The sequence below is a fragment of the Apostichopus japonicus genome, chromosome 15 (genome assembly GCF_037975245.1).
Source record: "Apostichopus japonicus isolate 1M-3 chromosome 15, ASM3797524v1, whole genome shotgun sequence".
Taxonomy (NCBI): Eukaryota; Metazoa; Echinodermata; class Holothuroidea; order Aspidochirotida; family Stichopodidae; genus Apostichopus; species Apostichopus japonicus.
The window spans coordinates 26,650,591-26,671,671 of NC_092575.1; the positions used below are offsets into that span (position 1 = coordinate 26,650,591).

The window sequence follows — 21,081 nt, forward strand, 5'->3', positions numbered from 1 at the left end:
CGAACTTTGCAGACGGTAAGCTCCGCCCACAAGCCACCAGTATATAGTGTAGAGGCCCTCACTACCTGCACTGTGTCAATATTGCTACCGTTCATTCAGGGGAGTTCCATGATAACTACTTGGGTCAATCTTGTTGGATTGCACTCTAACCCTTTTACACATATTGGCACTAATGATAATAAAGTGTGATCAGTTATTAAGCTACTGTCACTTTTAGTAAATAGCCTAGCACTACACCAACAATAGAGCCCGCATGGGCACGAAATTGAAAAAATCTGGTACTAAACTACTAACGTCAAACTTCTCTGTATTTCCAAGTAAAGGACAACGATATACAAGCGTGAAACGTGCTACGCAATATGGCACAAGAAGGCGTTTGTCACGTACTGGTTCGTGTTGTTAACAATGACAGTACGGGTCGTATTGTTGTCAATGCCAGAAACAATACACATGCAACAACGAACGTGCTTATGTTTTTGTTTATATTTTCAAAATTTACGCCACGTGATCATAGTTTCGACGTCTTAGATGCATAACTGACCAAGCATATCGTCAGTACTTATCCACAAAACAGGCAGCTGGAATTCCCCTAACGTCATATAAGCTATTTACGGTCTGTACATGAATAACATAGACTATACCGATGCATATACACGCACGTACCGCATCGCGACGATTAGAACAACAGTCATACAAATGCCGAGGATATGCATGCACTTTACATGATTCGTTTCAACTTGCATACTACATACATCGGAGTAGGGTAGTAAATCCTGTATACAAGGTAAGTGGCCCATTGTCACGATTTGATCTATAGGCTTACATGAAACTGGAAACAGTTCAAATAAATGTTTGTCAATCGCTACATAAGTAGTCGATGCAAATGTATAGGCCCACCTACTATAACGTGTTATCAATGTTTTGTCGACTACATTCAAATTAACGTTATTACCATGTCAATGTTAAGTGTAGACGTAGGCTATATCTGCATATACATATTTTTTTTCTGGTCTTAAACCTAAACACATGTAGGGAGCGCTTTTGTCCATTTTTAGCTGTTGTACGTATGCTACCAATTTGCCGTGGTTTCTTTTTAAAAACATCGAGCTCTTCATAGAATATCCGGCAGACGCTCATTCATGAGTATTGATGTGCTTTCACCCAAAAGATAACAAGGAGGCGTCTGTAAGGTCCTTTGCTCGATCTTGACAACTGTCAATCTGGCAATCTGCCAGCTTGCGAGCAAGCAAGCGAGCGATTAACTGAAAAATAACCAAACCAAAATATTATATAACTCATGCATAATCAAACTTGTGCTATTAGCCTTAATACCCTTTTAAATTTGCCACCAACAGTAACCAGGTTCTTTTCAAGAAAGGTCATACATAATAAGATCCTCAATAAAGTTCATTTCTCTCACTCTACTTATAATGTAAGTTACCCATGAACAACAACATAACAATAACATGTAATACAACATTGCATTGAGCTACATATCCCAATTCATCATATCCCCTTTAAGAATCACAACTGGTCAGCTATAAAACTACATTACCATGTAAATATCTCTGACTGAAAGATATATATTAGTAATAAGGTAAATACAGTCAACTTCTTTACAAGGTAGAACTCGGCAACCAATAAGCCTTCCATGTGTCTCAGCTAGCTGATCGTCACCTTACCAAATGCATGATTAAATTTTTACTTTCAAATTAAAATTGAGCCTAAGGAAATCTGTAAGCACATGATATGTCTAACAACAGTATAATCAACAGTGTCAAACAACAACTCTTCAACGAGACCCCTTCCCCTTCCCGAACTCCCTTTCCAACTTCCTCTTCCCTTCGCCCCCTTTCCACTTCCCCTTCTCCACTTAAGGACCAACACGACAAGACTATTTCATCTCGTCCATCAGAACCAACTAAACACTGAGGAAATAATAATATGACTTTGAGCATTACATATTGTAAAACATAGAACTATAAAACAGTTGCCGTACATATAGTCTACCGCATTCAACATCTCTATACAACGTAATACATGCCACTGCCACGAAAACCACCGTAGTTCTCACCATGAATGACATATCATGATCATCAACATGGTGTTCCAATATTAACTATAACATGAGAATAAATAAATAAACAAACACCTTTTTGCTTCATGCTTCACATTAGTGCCTCACTAAACACAGTTTAGCACTCTGGAACATCCTAAACAATAAGTACAAATGATGTATTTCCCACAGGAATGGTACTTCCTGTATAAACATACAGCCTGCGCAACAAAATGAGGTGGCCAGCACTAGTATAGTCACTGGTGTAAAAACATTCATTACCAATCATCACTCTACCATCTGTCAGCTTCTCCGTTGAAACAGCACTGAAAAACAACAACCCTCCTGCACTCTGATCACAGTGCAGAAATAAGTCGTAACAGACCTAATGTACCTAAACAAAAATCCCACTCAAGATACGTATATATTCATAAACAATCTGTAAATACATATTAAATTAACCGACCAAAACTTCTCATAATTCACCACAAATGCTACAGAAAACATCTGTACGCAGGCAAAGCAGTGATTGATAAATGGCTGATATTTCGTACAAAGAGTTCCACCTGAAGAGGGCGCTAACACAATACAGAAAAGTAATAGATTTAGATGCGAAATGTACAGTAGGCTATTGTAAAATATGTATGTCCACCACCTCCATCCCAATTCTTTTCTCCACTAACCCAGATGCAAAAGGCTGGTTAGGCCTACGCCACTTTTAGTCCTGTATATGACGGATCGTACCCATATAGTTGCAAATTCCTCTCTGCCTTAATTAAACACTCTGCCTGTGGTAAACTTCTTCTTTTCAGATAAACATGGCAGGTCTAATAGTTGCTGGTGTTCAGTATATTGGCTTCACTGAAGCAGGCATTACGGCAGGTTAGTCATTTAGGTTCATGATATGACGGAGTGGGCTTCGACGGTCTGCACTTTAAATGTTTATTAGCTATATTCTTCTGTCGACCAAAGCTTCTCCGATATGACCAGGGATGTCTGCCGACAGTGGGGTGAGCATAATTTCAAAGGTATGTTTGTGTATGTGTGGAGATGGGGGATTCGAAACTTCTCCTGACTTATTGAGGTGGAGGTCTGAACCTTAATGCGTATCAAAGATTAAATACATCAGGGGGTGATGCAATCGAGCATTGAAGCCGACTCTGATGTAGGGTGTTTGGTGGGCTTGCTCCCAAAATAAAGTAAAAACTTGCGACGTTAAAGAGATGGGGGGGGGGGGAGGATTTAAAGTAGTGGTCTAATTCTCACTCGGCTAAATGCTGAGTGAACCCTTTCCCCTGATAGTTGGGGGCTTAGGATGCCACCTCTCCACACCTTGCGCTAACCAATTTCCAACCAGTGCAAGATATGAAATTGACCTCTTTTCGTGAACCGGATGAAATTCAATCACGGAACGGATTTTAACCAACCATACGAAGTCTCTACAAGTAAAATATTTTCCGGGCACGTCTGCACTGATAATTGTTAAATCTCACAACCGTCCACAAGGAGGTGTTAGGCTGAGTGTGTGGCTGCGTGTGTGGATAAGGCTATTAGGTATAAACCCTTCTAATTAAAATAAATAGAAAATGTCACTTTTAATGCAAATCGAATATCTCACAACGTATTTATAGGATCTTTACCTTCCCAATCAAATTACGTCTGGACTGGATCTATGATGAAATTTAAAACTTGAGCAGGCTTTAAAAGTGGCATCTTTTTCGATAATCTATTCTCCCAATCATTCTTTGTTTTCAAACTCCAAAAATTGCAGTAATTCCTTGTTGGACGAGAGCTTAACATGGTCAAACCGAGACTTGAATGTTGATGTTAATTTAAGGAAACATTCACTTTATGAAATATTTCATGAGGTTAGAAAGAATACTGCCGAAGATGTGTTACTAGAGACCAATATTGTGACGCCAGAAATTACAATGTTTGTGAACATGGGACGGACTTTGACTAGAATGACTTATGTATAGATAAGGTAGGTTTCATCATGTTTTTTTCATACTTTTAGGCATAAATTAGGAACACAAGAAAAGTTTCAAGAATATTTTCTAAAATTGAAAAAAATGAGGTCAAAGGAAAATAATGGGGATGGCGGGCATCGCGAAATTTATTGGTATATATTATTCTTTGCAAAACATCCAGAATTGTAAACCAGCAACAACAATACAACTATCTCAGATTTAAAGCTAAATGCACCTAAAAGTCATTCTTTTTAATTGAAGAAATAATTTTCGAGACCCTTGGTCATACAGTACCTCAAACAAGCAAGTCAACATTATCCATCAATAGAGCTATTATCAAGATCCATGAGGGCTAAATGAATTCACCAATGATGGAACCACTAGACTTCAAAATTAGTCCCACAGATTTTTGGATAAAAAGGTCCCTCCATCAAAACGTGGGCCATGTGGACAGATATAAAACGTTTAATTGATGCAACTAGTACTTTATAAGGTGTACAAGAGAAAGATTGTAATAAAATGTTCCACACAGTGAAACGTTTTATGTTTAAACCAATTTATCTGGGAAGTTTCCAGCTGGCTCGATCATATTTGGATAAACCTCGATCATAAAAAAAATATCATATCTGTAATCGCATCAACCGAAAGTTAGCTCCATATACTATGTGGTTACCGTTATACGGCCACCTGATAAAGTGCGATTTTTTCCCTGTGAAATGTTAAAGATCATAATTATCCTTATAAGCCTCAGATTTTTAAATATTCACACTCTTAACTGAGATTTCTAAAAACCTTTAATATTAATTTATTGACAACATAAATTGCTACTTTTTTTTTCCAAAATACAAAAGTGTTTTGGGAAATTGAGGGATCATTATGTACAACAGTACCATGATGACTCGATCCCACATCACATATATTGTTGTGAATAGATACACTTCTATAACTGAATAAAGGAAGACTCCGTAAACAACAGTTTCCAGAGGGAACGATAGGCACCACCATTTGGATCTTGAATGTCAAATATGAACATGTCAGTGACATTTCATATTTCTCCTATCAAATGAGTTACCATGTGGATGTGTGATTTAAAATTGCTTTGAAATTAAAACATGAGGAAATTACACTTTCCTTACTCCTTTTACTTAACTCCAGATACGCAGTTCTAAACTAAACACGAAGCCTATAAATCTTGGTTATATTGTCTTCCTCCTATCCTAACTAACCTAGTATCCAACGAATCTTGGTTATATTCTTCTTCCTATTCTTATTAAACATGTAGCCTAATTTTGGTTATATATTCTTCGTCATGTCTTTACTAAATATAACAGACTATTCAGTCTTGGTTGTATATTCTTCGTCCTAACCTAACTAAACGTGATATGTAGCCATACCTTGGTCATATATTTATCGTCCTATCCTAACATAATGCAGCTTCTCAGTGTTGGTTATATGTTCTTCTTCCTACCCTTACTACCTAAAGTCATACTCGCATAGTGAGAGTGTAAGAGTATAAGTCCAAATAATAGTACACAAGTCATCTTGGTATGAGAACGTGTGCGAGTACAAGGCTCTAGGCGAGTGCACGAGTACTCCATCTTGCACAAATAATATGCACTATATTTTCATATGACCCGGGTTCTAACACGAGCATAAAACCATGAGGACTAGTAAGAGTATCCAGGCTCACTGCAGGTCTGCCCAGTGTGTTCTGTAAAATACTTAATATGTTAAACAGAAGCTGCATAACTCGATCATTTTATAATTGTTCATTTACAGGCAACTTCAATTTTGTCCACCACAGGTTCATTGGCTGCTTTGCTCATGTCAGCGACTGGGCCAGTCGCAGCTGGTAGTCTAGTAGCAGTATGTCAGTCTATCGGAGCAACCGGTGAGGTGTCTGCAATAACAGCCGCTGTTGCCAATACATCACTCGCGGTAGTAGTTGTTGCCACTTGTTATGCCATCGTTCGGAAATTGAAAAAGTTCGAGAAGCAACCAGTTGAAGACGAAGAGATACATGATGAGGAAGCTCAGGATGAGTCAGATGAGTATGAGGAGGATGACTGGAGTGAGGAAGAATAATCGCTGATAAGTCACCATGAATTTTGTGAGACCAGTGTTGCAGATTATAGAAATTGAGACAATCATTTCTCTTAAAGCACCATGTTTCTAAGAAAAGTAAATTTTCTTTGTTGGCCTAAAATCGTAATCTACAAAACCCGTTTGCATTCCAATCATACCCCAGTCCGTTTTCAGCAGTTACAGTTGATAAATTACTTATCAGAAGTGAAACAGAAATAATTAAAAAGGTGAAGTCTCATAGATGACCTGTAACCGTCAAACTTATTTACATCAAGTGATCTACAATTAGATATAACGTATGATGAATGTATCTTCTTTTATTCTGGAAACCCTTTATCAAATATTATTTTTTTTTGTACACTACTCCCCACTGTCTGTCCTCCTCTATACCATCATCCACCATAGGAAGGGAGTGATCAAGAAGGCCATTGGAAGAAGAAGAAATACCTGACAGAATCTTCGAGAAGTTGGAATCCTATCCAATCCGAGAAGGAAAAATATAGCGATATTAAAGCAAAACGAGTTATTTTGTTGTCATTATATACAAGCATCTATGTAATTATATATGTTCGCATTAAGTCCATTTTGTACATATGATACCCACTTTACTGAGAAATATTCCAAAGATAAGTTTTACATTTGCCGGACTATTCTTCAAAACAACAGTTCATCAATGGTGGTAAATTCAGTTACTTCATTGAAAATAAACCATTTTAACCCAGTCGGTCAGTTTTCATTTCAAAAGTCACATTTGACCTAAATTGTTTTTTTCTTTGATGGAAAGTACGTACGGCTCAAAACTGTCGACTGCAAACTTTCATTCCATTTAGAGTGAAAATAGTCCCTATTAATAACGTAAGTGGGAAATTACTCTATTTGACACATCTGTAGAATGATTTTCATTCTTATTATTTGCCGCGGGCTATTCTTTATAATTCAACTTCATCAATCTTGCTAAATCCAGTTACTTCAGTGAAAATACACCAATATTTTACCTCAGTCGGTCATGTGTTCATTCCAAAAATTCAAAGTTGACCGAAATGCCTTTAATTTTTGAAAAGTCAGGGACTCAAAGCTGTCGACTGTTCATTCTAAACTACAGGAAAGATAATACTCAGATTTTGACAAGTTTGACTTAGCTTTGGTTAGATAAATGAAAAAGTATTCTAATTTGCACATCTGTAGAATTATTCTTTTACAGTTAGCTGGGGTTGGCTGGATTCGTTAGCCTGGCAACTGTCATAGTGCTTAACAGATTTGCAACAAGGTATTATATATAATTTGTTAGGAATGCTAAGTTCTTAGTGTGCGTGGCATGTAAAAATTAAGTATATACTTCATAATTTTCATCAGATTTCAGGGAGACTAGGTATAATCAATAATAAATATAAAAAAAAATAGACAAAAGAGTGTCCTTGTTTTTCTATTCACGATAAACAGGCTAGAATAATAATTGTTCTCAAGATGTAGTATTGTTTTGTGTTTTTCAGTAGAATTTGGAATTCCCAGTTTCATATTAACTTCCTCACCAAGTCATTTTATTGTAATACTGAACATTCCGATATCAGGAAATAAACTATAGATGGAGAAACCAAATTAAACATTGAGGTCATTAATTGCTGATGATTTTAAAGTATTCATGAGGATGGGATAGATTGTTGCGAGTAGCAAAAACTGCGGGCGCGTTTTCTATACCAATTTACTATGTAACTATGGTATTAGGTTCTCACAATCAGTTGGTTATCAATTAACAAAAAAAAAAGGACGCCACCTTTCCATATATCACATACTTATGGGGGTTTGATATAGAGAACGTGTTTAATTCACCATTATTATAGTGCTTGCAACCCGTGTTACTATAACGTGATTTAAATTATGAAGTACCGTTTCTGCTGAAGTCGAAACATTATTCTGGCATCCTAAAATTAGTTTGGAATATGATAAAAATATTAAGTGAGTGCATATTACATATATATAACATAAGTACTTGGAATGTAACAATATAGGATTACTATTGAGGGCTTCAAGGGATATGCTTTACAATTGTCATGCTGTTTCTCACGCATCTCAAACAGTTAAATAACAAACCGCTTTCTAGTCACTTCGCCCAACAACCATTTCGCCCAACTGCCATTTCGCCCAACCAGCCTGGTCATTTCGCCCAACCAGCCTGGTCATTTCGCCCAACCAGCATGGTCATTTCGCCCAACCATCATAGTCATTTCGCCCAACCAGCATGGTCATTTCGCCCAACCATGTTGGTCATTTCGCCCAACCTTATTTTTACTAATATTCAGTCAGAATAATATTACTTTTTCTATTCCACTAGTTCAATTTGATTTATTTTGGGTTAGGTTACTTCGTAATAGGTAAATAAAGTGAGGTCCTCTCAATATCGATCGGAGTCTGAGCAGTTATTTCGGGTATAATGGGAGGATTACACTACTTTAGGCGTTTACGCATACAATGGAAGTTATATTATTATACAAACAAAGGGGAATCGGTGTGGAATAATATAACCGTTTCTAGTTCACTAGTTCAATTTGATTTATTTTGGGTTAAATTATTATTATTACCTATTGTTCTGCTTGATGACTTCGGTCAAGCGTTTATCAAGTCCGCCAGGCATTAATCAAGGGTTTTGGTCACATCAGTTATGTGTTTATCTAGTTCTACATAGTGTTAATCTAATGTTATACAAACACAGGGGAACCGGTCTTCATGAAAACCTATCAAACCTAACCCCTAAAACACTGATCCATCCTACTGACTAACAATTCCCGAACGTTTCCTTATTAAATTGAAAAAAAAAAAAAAAAAAAAAAAAAAAAAAAAAAATATATATATCAATATATATATATATATATATATATATATATATATATATATATATATATATATATATATATATATATATATATATATATATATATATATATATATATATATATATATATATATATATATAAAACCCGTCCGTAATATTGAAGTACTATATTTAATCAATGTAACCACATATGTAATCACATATGTAATCAATTAAACCACGACTTCAAGTTTCCTTAATACTCGGTTCGTATCCCGTAACGTTAACAATTCCCGAACGTTTACTATCAAACCTAACCCCTAAAACACTGATCCATCCTCAAGATTCCTTAATATTCGGTTCGTATCCTGTAACGTTAAAAATTCCCGAACGTTTCCTTGGTAAAGTTATACAAAGTAAAGGACTTCAAGTTTCCTTAATATTCCTTAATATTCGAACGTTTACTATCAAACCTAACCCCTAACACACTGATCAATCCTCAAGTTTCCTTAATATTCGGTTCGTATCCTGTAACGTTAACAATTCCCGAACGTGTCCTTTTGAAGTATCATATTTAATCAAGGTTGGGCGAAATGACCAGGCTGGTTGGGCGAAATGACCAGGCTGGTTGGGCGAAATGACCAGGCTGGTTGGGCGAAATGACCAGGCTGGTTGGGCGAAATGGTAAGGTTGGGCGAAATGGCAGTTGGGGGAAATGGTTGTTGGGCGAAATGTCCTGTTCCCAACAAACCTACAAGTCCATTCAAACAGGGTTATTAAGAAGTAATAGCACAACTACAGTGTGAGAGCAGAGAATACCAACATTGTTCAATGATTCCAAGAGATTATTTTGCTCGCAACACAGGGTATTTTTATATTCAGCTGTATTTTGGGACCATCGACCCCTGCTTAAAAACCCATCCAAGACCACACAGACCCCAATATAGGGCTGATGGAACTTCTTTGGGAAGGGAAGATACATAGATTCGTTTGACAAGATAACAACAGTGAATCGGTTCAAGGAGATATGATAAACTGCAGGGAGAAAGTTGGAATTCGTAATATGGGAATGTCTGTCAACGTTGCTGATGTGTTTTTTCCTAAGCGTGGTTGAAAGGGAACTTTCCGTTGGGTCGAAATCGGGCAAAGGTCACTGCTGCCCTCGTACAATGGTATTGATGATGATGATGATGATGATGATGATGACGATGACGATGACGACGACGACGACGACGACGATGACGACGATGACGACGACGACGACGATGACGACGACGATGACGATGACGATGGCGATGACGACGATGATAACGATATTGATAGTGACGATCATTAAGACAAACACACAAATTCACAAGACTAATCAAAGAAATGTCATCAAGAGCATTAGCTTCGGAGTAAGTTGTTTACTTTCTTCTTAAACTTACTGACATTTCGGCCAAGCCTGACTTCAAGGAGTAAGTTATACCAACTACGTGGAGATGTGAGAACGAAACACTCCACCGTCCCCCCACCCGACCCCAGACCCGAATTGTGTTTGCTTCTTTCAGAAGAGACAAATTCCGAGTAGGATTATACTTGACAAAGAGATCAGAGATATAAGTAGACAAGCAGAATGGGTTAAACGATGAATCTGTACGCAAAAGGAAGCCAGTGAAGACCATTTAAACACTTATAGGGTGGTATGGTAAGAATTTCTGGATAGTTTATTAAAACGCGGCTAAATCCTTCCAGGCATTTTTTTCTTTCCGAATGAACAATGACATACCAAGAGGCTCGTGCTTTTGTCTGATTCCTTTCTGGTTAACAAATTAACTGTCCAGGTCAACATCATATCTATCATGGTGCCTTTACTACACAATGTTAAATTTATAGTGCAGTCTAAACGAAGTAAAGATAACAGGGCATCGCAGCTGAAGCCATATATTGAGCAGGGGCCCCTGAGCTTAGCACTAGCTGCTTCGCTTTATCCAATGTCATCGAAATACATACACACACGCGTACATAGCGTTAGCAAGAACTTCCCAATTTGAATAATTCTGCATCAAATGTGCAAGACCCAGCCAATGAGAAGCGAGGTATGCAAATGATGGCCTTTACCGCGGTGGGAAAGGAAATCCCATTACGTGTTAGAAGCTATTAACGGTCTGTACACGATATTAAATTTACCGTTGGCCAGATACACGCACATACTGCATCGCGAAGAACAGTCATACAAACACAAAACAAATGACGAAGAGATACATACACTTTACATGTTTCGCTTCAACTTGCATATTTAATACATCGGAGTAGGGTAGCATTTCCTGTATACAAGGTAAGTGACCCAGTGTCACGTTTGACTTTATTTATGAAGTGGGAAACAATTTCCTTTTTTTTTCTAATAAATGTTTGTTCAATCACAATATGCGTAGTCGATGCAGGGGAATTGGCCCACCTACTATAACGTGATATCACATATTGTTGATTACACTCAAATTTACGTTATTGTCATGTCATGTTAACTTTAAGCGTATCCATGCATATATAGGTTTTATGTTGTTAAACCTGAACACATGAAGAGATCGCTTTTGTCCATTTTTGCGCTGAATGACAAGGACATTGCAGGCTACAACAATTGCCGTGATTTCTTTTAAAGACAGAGTTATCCTTCGAATATCCGGCAGACATTCATTTTTACGAGTAACCGGTGATTTCTCTCCTGACATTCTCCCCTTGTATAGATACTATCCGCAACTGATAACTATGTTCGAACTTTTCTATTGTAGCTTATTTGCAGCGTTCGAGCTAACATTTTGCTCAGCAACATGTTAATTTAGAAGAATATTATTAAAAATGTATATTATATTTAATATGACACAAAATTTCCATCGATAAGGATAAAACCAAAAAATTGTTTCAAAATTGTCAGATACTCCCTCAGTCTGTTGCTACGGATTGGACCGTATTGTTCCAAATTGCACTCTGCATTAAACACATCGATATGGGTAAAACTCTGTGGTCAATTATTCTTTTCAGATAAACATGGCATTTCTAATAGTTGCTGGTGTTCAGCTTCTTGGTTTCACTCAAGCAGGCATTGCGGCAGGTAAGTCTTTTGAGTTCAGGATATGACTGAGTTTGGCTTCGACGGTCTGCAATTTGAATGTTTATTAGCTATATCCTTCTGTCCACCAAAGCTTGTCCGATATGAGCAGGGATGTTTGTCGACTATGTATGTGTGAGATGGAGTAGGTATGCATATGTTCGTGCGGTTGGGGGTTTCAAAAATTCTCCTGACTGATTTAGGCGGAGCTCTGAGCCTATATGCGAAGGCCAGAGGAGAATCAAAGATTAAATACAGCAGTGGGTGATGCCATGGAGCAATGAAGCCTACTCCGGTGTAGGTTGATTGTGGTCTTCCGCACATTTATTGTAGCGGTTTAAATCTCACTCGGCTAAATGCTGAATGAACCTTTTCTTCTGATAGTTGTGGGTTGAGGATGCCATCCCCTCCACACTTTGCGCTTACTTATTTCAGAGAATTTCTACAAGTGTGATATTTTCCGGGCACGTCTGCACTAAAATTGTTAACTCTTACCATCGTCACGGGGTGTGTGGCTGAGGCTATTATGTATAACCCCTGTCTATAAAACTAAAGGAAATGTGTCACATCTTCAATAAATATACTTTTGCATTGAGAATTTGAATGCAATACGAATGTTTCAAGGGTTATGAGATTTTACCCTTTCCATCTCTCATTACGTCTGGACTGAATCTATGATGATATTTAAAACTTTAAAAGTGGCATCATTTTCGATGGTCTATTCTCTCACTCTTCTATTTTTTCAACCCCAAAATATTGCAATGATCCCTTGTTGGACGAGCTAAACCGAGTCAACCCGAGACTTGAGTGTTGATGTTGACAGAATTTAACTAAAATGACTTCATGATAGATCAGGTAGGGTTGATCAAGTTTTTCTCATACTTTAAGGCATAATTCATGATCACGATAAAAGTTTAAAAAGTATTTTTTAAAGTTGAGAAAAATATAATAAGTTAGGTCAAAATTTCGTTCCTCCCGTTTTCAGACACGAAAGTCTAGTTTTCCGATTGAAAAAAGGGGCTGTTTAATGATATATGTGATAGTGTCAACAAATGATACCTTGCACACTAACAGCTTACATTAAAGAAAATTAAAGAAAATTAGGGGGCTGGCCCTCATTTTTGCGAGGGACGGAATTTGATTCGAGGGATGGAATTTCAAGCTGCAGTGTGTGTCATTTTACCAAGGGATTGCCAGACGAGCACCTCATACTTTGCTCAAACTGCACCAAATGGTTGCACTACCCACAAAATGTATTCAAAATAACAAATTAGCTCTGTAACTAACAAATTGATCCAGATTTTATAGTCCTTTGAACACTGTTGAACATGTATATATCATTAAAAATGTCATTTTGGACACTATTAACATTCTAATGCAATAGGTTACAAAGCTATGAATTATTCTGTGGGATTATCCAGAATTGTGCAACCAGCAACAACTATCTCATTTCTAAAGCTAAATGCACCTAAAAGTCAATTTTTGACTTCAAGAAATAACTATCGAGACCCTTGGTCATACAGTACCTCAAACATGCAACTCACCATTATCCGGCAATAGAGCTATTATCAAGATCGATGAGGGCTAAATGAATTCACTAATGATGGGACCACTAGACTTAAAAGTTGTTCCCTCATATGTTTCTTGGAAAATGGTCCCTCCATCAGAAGGTCAAATACTTGGGCCTTGTGGGCAGAACTAAGATATACAACTTGTAACTGATGCAACTAGTTCCCCTGTGAAATGTGAAGATCATAATTATCCATATTTGCTTCAGCGTTTTAAGGTTTACACCACTCAGACCTTAGATTTCTAAAGCACTTTAATATTAATTTATTGGCATCTTAAATAGCTACTATTTTCCAAACTAAAAAAGAAGCGTTTTGGGAAATTCAGGGATCATTATGTACAACAGTACCATGATGATTACATCGATCCCACATAACATATATTGTTGTGGATAGATACATGTCTATAACTGAATAAAATGAAGACTCCGTACAACAGCTTCCAAAGGGAACGATAGGCACCACAATTTGGATCTTAATGTCAAATATGAACATGTCAGTGACATTCATATTTTTCCTATAAATGAGTCACCATGTGGCCATGTGGTTTACAATTGTTTTGACGTTTAAACCTATGGGATATTACACTTTTCATTAAATAAAAAAAAACTAAAAATATTTTTACCCCAGAATAGCAGTTTGCAAAGTTTTGCTGATTTTGAATTTCAAGTGATAATATAGCTGTTTATAGACTGAAACGCAACATATTATTTAACTTTTATACCGTACCATTCTTTGGTTTATCAACAAGATTGTCCTCTTCTGCGAAGTTATGTACAAAATAATAATCAATTGCTTTATAGTCTACCAAATAATGTAGTCACTTGAATTACTGGAGATAATTTTTTTAGGCTTTGTCTAATGTGCTAATTTGCCCCAAACTTGTAAAGAAGTCTTTTTTATGTCATTTATAGGATAACATTCAATTTATTGTTAACTAGGCTTTAGTATCTTTGAAAGTCCAAGTTCTCAGGGGTACACCTTTAAAAGCATTGAGAAGCATTGAAGATTGAGGGTTACTCAATGATGAATATTAAAATGTTGAAGGGATAGCAGCTCACCTACCACTATCCCGCCCTACCCCCTTCCCATCTCATTTGATGTAACCCTGAATGGTTGTGTGGTTTCTCTCTGTAATAAAGATGCAAAGACTTTAAAACAACGATTGGCTCTATCTCCATCTGTAATAACATGGAAAACGTCTGTACCTCGAATTCTGTTTTCGAGTTTCCCCTTATTCAACGGTGAATATATAACTCAAGTTATATATGAGAATTTTTAAGCACCATTTATTCAATTTGAGAGAGGGAGATTTGTCTTGTTATAAGTATTGGAAATGACATGAAACTCCAGTAGCCTATGAGCCATACTTATATATATTGTACTATTCGACGTAAACATGAAGCTTATGAATCCGATTTGGTTATATCTTCTTCGTCCTAACTAAACATGTAGCCTATGAATGTTGGCTGTATATATTCTAAGTCTTAACATACCTAAATATTTAGCATATGAATCTTGGTTATATTCTTCGTCCTATCTTTACTAAACACATAGCCTATCAGTCTTGGTTGTATATTATTCGTCCTATATCCTAACTAATCATGTTGTAGCCTATGGTATGTAGCATTTTCTCGGCTATATATGCTCCGTCTTATTCTGACTACCTCAAGTCCGACTCGTATAGTGAGAGTGTAACATGATTAAGTACCAATGAAAGTTTACAAGTCATCTTAGTATGAGTACGTGTGCGAGTAAAAGGCTGTAGGCGAGTGCACGAGTACTCCATCTTGCACAAATATTATGCACTATATTTTCAAATTACCCGGGTTCTAACAAGAGCATAACTTCACGAGGATTAGTAAAAGTATTCAGGCTCACTATAGATCTACCCAGTGTGTTCTGTAAAGTACTTAATATGCTAAACATAGGCTGCATAACTCGATCATTTTATAATTTTACATTTACTCACATGCAACTTCATTTTTGTCCACCACAGATTCATTGGCTGCTTCGCTCATGTCAGCGACTGGGCCAGTCGCAGTTGGTAGTCTAGTAGCAGTCTGTCAGTCTATGGGAGCAACCGGTGCAGTGTCTGCAATAACAGCCGCTGTTGCCAATACATCACTCGCGGTAGCAGGAACTGCCACTGGTATTGGCATCGTTCGGAAATTGAAAAAGAAGTTCAAGAAGAAGAAACCAGCTGAAGACCAAAAGGAACATGATGAGGAAGCTCAGGATGAATCAGATGAATATGAGGATGACGACGGGAGTGAGGAAGAATAATCGCTGATTAAATGAATAATAATTAGGTCTCCAGGAAGTTTGTGAGACCAGAATTGTAGATTATATAAATTGAGACAATCATTTCTCCTAAAGCACCATGTTTCTAAGTAAAATAAATGTTCTTTGTTGGCCTGAAATCGTAATCTACAATCCCTGTTTGCATTCCAATCACCCCCCCCCCCCCTACCCCAGTCCGTTTTCAGCAGTTACAGTTGATACATTACTTACCAAAAGTGAAACAGAAATAATGAAAAAGGTGAAGTCTCATAGATGAACTGTAACTGTCAAACTGATCAACATAAAGTGATCTACAAATTGAATATTCCGTATGATGAATGTATCTTCGTTGATTCTGGACGCCCTATATATAAATTTAAAATATGTTAAGTGCACTACTCCCCACTGTCTGTCCTTCTCACTACCATCATCCACCATTGGGAGGGAGTGAACAAGAAAGCCATTGGAAGAAGAAGAAATACCTGACATAATCTACGGGTTGTTAGAATCCTATCCAATCCGAGAAGGAAAAAATATAACGATATTAAAGCAAAACGAATTATTTTGTTGTCGATATATACAAGCATCTATGGTATTATACATGTTCACATAAAGTCCATTTTTTACATATGATACCTACTTTACTGATAAATATTTCCCAAGATATGTTTTACATTTGCCGGACTGTTCTTCAAAACTACAACTCATCAATGGTGTTAAATCCAGTTACTTCATTGAAAATAAACCATTTTAACTAAGTCGGGCATGTTTTCATTTCAAACGTCATATTTGACCAATTTTTTTTTCTTTGATGGAAAGTACGTACGAATCAAACTGTCGACTGCAAGCTTTTCAAATCAGAGTAAAAATACTCCTCAATTTTGGAAATTTTGACTTACTTTAAACTAAATCGGAAATGATTTAATTTGATACATCTGTTGAATCATTTTCATTCTCACCATATTCCGGGTTCCTCTTTAAAACTAAACTTGATCAATCTTACTAAATCCTTTTAACTTCATTGAAAATATACCGATTTTTTTTAACTCAGTCGGTCATGTTCTCATTCCAAAAATTCAAATTTGACCAAAATAACTATAATTTTTTGAAAAGTACGGAACCCACAGCTGTCGGCTGCTCATTCTAAAGTACAGGAACAATAATGCTCAGATTTTTAAAAGTTTGACTTAGCATCTAGTTAGATAAATGAAAAAGTATTCTATATTGCACATCTGTAAAATTATTTTATTTTATAAAATTTATTTTATTATATTTTATATCAGCTCCGGTTGGTTGGTATCGTTGGCATGGCAACTGTCCTAGTGCCTGAAAGATTTGTAATAAGCAGGGATAATAGAGAATTTGCCGGGAATGTTAAGTTCTTAGTGTTCGTGGCATGTAAGAAGTGAGTATATACTTGATGATAATTTTCATCAGATTTCAGGGAGCATGATTATAATTAATAATCAGGAAACATGTCCTTGCATGTTCTATTCACGAAAAGCAGGCTAGAATAAGACATGTTCTCAAGATAAAGTACTGTTTTTTTTCAGTAGAATTTGGAATTCCCAGTTTCGCATTAACTTTCTCACCAAGTCATGCAATTGTATTACTGAACATTCCGATGTATGGAAATAATAGATGGGAATACAAACTAAACATTGACGTCGTTAGTTACTGATGATTTCAAAGTATTCATGAGGACGGGATAGATTGTTGCGAGTAGTAAAAGCTGAGGGCGCGTTTTCTATACCATTGTTTTATGTAACTATATGGTATTATGTTCTCAAAATCAGTTGGTTATCAATTAACAACGTCTCAATCCTTTAACAGATGTTTGGCCCTTCTGGGTAAGGAATGACTCGTCATCAGCAAAATAAATGTGCAATAATGATTCATAAACACATACGCTGTAACTGTATCATCATAAAGGACGCCACCTTTCCATATAGCACATAATCATAGGGGTTTGATAAAGAGAACGTGTTTAATTCACCATGATTGTAATGTTTGCAACCTGTGTTACTACTACGTGTTATTAACGTGATTGGAATATGAAGTATCGTTTCTACTTTAGTTGAAAAAATGTTGTGGGATTCTAAAATTAGTTTGGAATATTAAAATAAAAACAAATTATTGCGTGTATACACCTATATCATACATACGTATTTTGTATGTAACAACATAGGGTTTCCACTGAGAGCTACAAATGTTATGCTTTACAATTGTCATGTCTTTTCTAACGCAGTTAAAACATACTTACAGTGACACGTAATAACATAAGCATGTTGTGAGAGCAGAGACAAACAAACATTATTCAATGATTTCAAGAGAGTTTATTGCTCGCAATGATACGTTATTGTTACATTCAGCTCTATTATGCGACAAATAATATAACCCTCCTTAAATATCCTTCGAAGACCACACAGACCAAGATCCCTTTATGGGGCTTATGGCACTTCTTTGGAACGGAACATATATACATATATTAGTGACAGGATAACAACAGTGCATATTATGTTCAAGGAGATATGATATACTGCACGGAGAAGGTTGGAAGGCGTAATATCGGAATGGGTAAGACTCTATTTACTAATTGGGAAGAGAAGGTCTAAGGGGGCTTTGATTTAACACTCCAAATGTGTGATAAACTAATAATGAAACTACTTAGTGACGATACGATCAGGTTCACCACGTGTCGCTATAGGGGTCAGGCAATGTTTAAGGAGATATCACTAGTGGGGCAAAGTATGTTAGAGGCCCACTTCCCGCTCGAAGAAATGGTACATTGTGACCATTGTTTCTAACGTATGTTGTAAACATGGCAGAACATATCACATTGGTTCTTTTAAAGGCTATCCATACAAAACATGCCTAAAATATTGAGGTTGCACACTATGATATCAGAAAAATTGATAAGAACATTTCGGTAAAACTAACTGAAATAGCGCATACTCTCCAGGAGTTCACATTATTGTAGGCCTACTTTCATTTAGGAAGTGGAAACCTCGGGGCAGCTGTTTCCTGTAACCACCCCCTCCCCCTTTCCGCAGGCTATGGCCGTGCGGTTCAAATTAAAACAAATCATGAAACAGCAAACTGCAAATTAACGTTCACATTATTCTCTATAAAAATGTTCTAGCTGTGTTCAACTATGTCATAAACAAGTCCAAGATATCAACAATTCAATGATGAACTAGAACGCAAAATTGCATCGCAGTTTCGATGACGTTACATGAATTATCGTGTATCAATGTGAAATAGCCTACTAAAGACTATAGCTAGGTAGTCAACTAGGCCTAATTCAATTTCACAATATTCATATTCCGGGCACCAAAATGGACAATTATTGTCTTTTTGAATAAAGCACATATGGATATGGTTTACAAGGTTTTCAAAATGTGACCTCAAATGAGCGTTGATCTCTTCCCATGACTATATGGTTCTTGTACTCAATGTGGAATACATACACACCAAACATAAGTTATGTCTTCAACAGATTGACCCCTGGTGACTTGAAGTGACCTTTGACCCCCACCAAGAACAACAGGCTTCTTAAATTTAACGTGTCACAACTAAATTCTTAATGTCGGATTGGTCCAAGATTCCTTCCTTGAGGTATTGTGTTTACAAGGTTCACAATTTAACGCCTGGTTATCCCAAATTACCTTTGACTTCCTCGAAAACTAAAGGCTACTTTAACAAAATGTAGTACTTTTACACAAGAAATATGAGATGAGTCCAAGCCACCCTTCTTAAGATATTGTGTTTTCAAGGTTCTCACAATTTGACTCCCGGTAACCCCAAATCAGTTTTGAACTCCCCCGAAAACAATATGGATATTAAATTCAACGTGTCACAATAAGATACTAAATATGAGATTGGTTTAAGCTTACCTTCTTGAGCTACGTGTTTACAGGGTTTTCACACTTTGACCTCAAATGACCTTTGCCATCCCCAAAAAGCAATAGGCTACTTCTACTTAATGTGGTACTTTTATACACGTAACATGAGATATGTCCAAGCTTGCCTTCCTGAGAATATCGTTTTCACAAGTTTACACATTTTGACCTTGGTGACCCAAAATGACCTTTGACCACGTACAAAAACAACAGCCTTCTGCTACTTGATGTAATACTTCTACACGCTAAATATTATATTGTTTCAAGCTGCTCTTTTTGAGATGTCGTGTTTACAACAAGGCGTCACACACACGCACGCACACGCGTGCGCACCCAGACAAGACTGAATATAAATGTTACTTGTAGTTGTTTGCTTATTCAAGGCAAGTATACCGATATGGACGTAGTCACATAGAGTATATATATATATATATACATACATAACCATGTTAGACAGGGAGGAGAAATATTTCATCTAACTCCTACATATTTAATTAAACTAACAGTCCTGTTTTATAAGCTCCAACTATAATAACGGTTTGAAAAAAAATGTCTCACTGACTTCCATACCCCGTATCAAGTGAACAACTCCCTGCGTACAGCACCACTGGTGATATGATGTTCGTATTCATTATGATTTGCTTACAATAACCCACAATATGGTTTCAGTCATTATTCTGGACACATTGTTGCTTGAACTACAGGATTTCTCCATCTAAAATCTCTGACAAGTTTCGCACATTCTTCATTTCCTTGTTCTGTTAGGGCATTTTCCAATTTTGTGATGTTTGTGGGAGATATCAGTGACTTTTTGGTCAGCTTCTCCAATAAGAGAGTTCCTGGTGTTTTGTGCTTCTTGATATCAGTAATTCCTTCCTCAGGAAGTTGGAAAATATTTGCCAGAAGGGCAGATTGGTCTACATCAAGATTTTCTGATAAGTTCTGCTTTAGCTGATCAAACGATTTGATGACGGCTGTAAGGTTGAAAGAAATGGAAATTGTAAATACTTTACATACATTAATCTATGTACAGTGAATTAAAATGATCATGTTTCATGCATACAATATCCAGAAATGTGAGACAACACTGATTTGTTTCTATACACACTCGCAAAATAAACCTTAAAGCTCAGAGCTTCAATGAAACTAAACAAACAATCTGATTTAACTCCAGAATGTTTACTTTGAAACAAGTGGTTGAATTTCATTAATTATTATTTTTTCACTGCAGTGAGACTACAATACAGTTTATATACTTAGTCTTTGTTGGGTGTGTTACTCTAATGACAAACTTTGTTGTTTGATGTTTCCTAAATATCAAGTAAT

General features: G+C 36.6%; 3 protein-coding genes across 6 annotated transcripts in view; 2 read left to right on the plus strand and 1 right to left on the minus strand.

Moving 5' to 3' along the window:
- The first annotated feature begins 387 nt into the window (after nucleotides 1-387).
- Nucleotides 388-8,766, plus strand: LOC139981277 (uncharacterized). 3 transcript variants are annotated; one of them, XM_071993532.1, is made up of 3 exons: nucleotides 388-784; nucleotides 2,869-2,938; nucleotides 5,831-8,764. In XM_071993532.1, the coding sequence occupies exons 1-3, from the start codon at nucleotides 644-646 to the stop codon at nucleotides 6,109-6,111; spliced, it is 492 nt and encodes a 163-aa protein (XP_071849633.1). In that variant the 5' UTR covers nucleotides 388-643; the 3' UTR covers nucleotides 6,112-8,764. The 3 variants fall into 3 exon arrangements, with proteins under 3 accessions (XP_071849633.1, XP_071849634.1, XP_071849635.1); XM_071993533.1 differs by lacking the exons at nucleotides 388-784; nucleotides 2,869-2,938 and adding an exon at nucleotides 2,945-3,084 and having other exon boundaries at nucleotides 5,806-8,766; XM_071993534.1 differs by lacking the exons at nucleotides 388-784; nucleotides 2,869-2,938 and adding an exon at nucleotides 2,945-3,084 and having other exon boundaries at nucleotides 5,831-8,765.
- Nucleotides 8,767-11,095: 2,329 nt separating this feature from the next.
- LOC139981279 (uncharacterized) lies at nucleotides 11,096-17,498 on the plus strand. The gene is made up of 3 exons (XM_071993538.1): nucleotides 11,096-11,234; nucleotides 11,936-12,005; nucleotides 15,570-17,498. The coding sequence occupies exons 2-3, from the start codon at nucleotides 11,942-11,944 to the stop codon at nucleotides 15,854-15,856; spliced, it is 351 nt and encodes a 116-aa protein (XP_071849639.1). The 5' UTR covers nucleotides 11,096-11,234; nucleotides 11,936-11,941; the 3' UTR covers nucleotides 15,857-17,498.
- The window catches only part of LOC139981249 (uncharacterized), a 110,753-nt gene continuing 105,937 nt past the window's right edge, over nucleotides 16,266-21,081 (minus strand). For both annotated transcript variants that reach the window (XM_071993476.1, XM_071993478.1), the window contains one exon: nucleotides 16,266-20,729. In XM_071993476.1, coding sequence (XP_071849577.1) covers nucleotides 20,428-20,729 — 302 coding nt within the window. In that variant the 3' untranslated portion in view covers nucleotides 16,266-20,427. The remainder of the gene's footprint in view (nucleotides 20,730-21,081) is intronic.

What these genes read in the sequence shown, in the direction of transcription:
- LOC139981277 (XM_071993532.1), top strand. Translation starts at nt 644, where the DNA reads ATGCATATACACGCACGTACCGCATCGCGACGATTAGAACAACAGTCA. An exon ending in TAGTAAATCCTGTATACAAG is followed by an intron (nt 785 to 2,868) that starts GTAAGTGGCCCA and finishes TCTTCTTTTCAG; the next exon opens with ATAAACATGGCAGGTCTAAT. An exon ending in TGAAGCAGGCATTACGGCAG is followed by an intron (nt 2,939 to 5,830) that starts GTTAGTCATTTA and finishes TGTCCACCACAG; the next exon opens with GTTCATTGGCTGCTTTGCTC.
- LOC139981279 (XM_071993538.1), top strand. Translation starts at nt 11,942, where the DNA reads ATGGCATTTCTAATAGTTGCTGGTGTTCAGCTTCTTGGTTTCACTCAA. An exon ending in TCAAGCAGGCATTGCGGCAG is followed by an intron (nt 12,006 to 15,569) that starts GTAAGTCTTTTG and finishes TGTCCACCACAG; the next exon opens with ATTCATTGGCTGCTTCGCTC.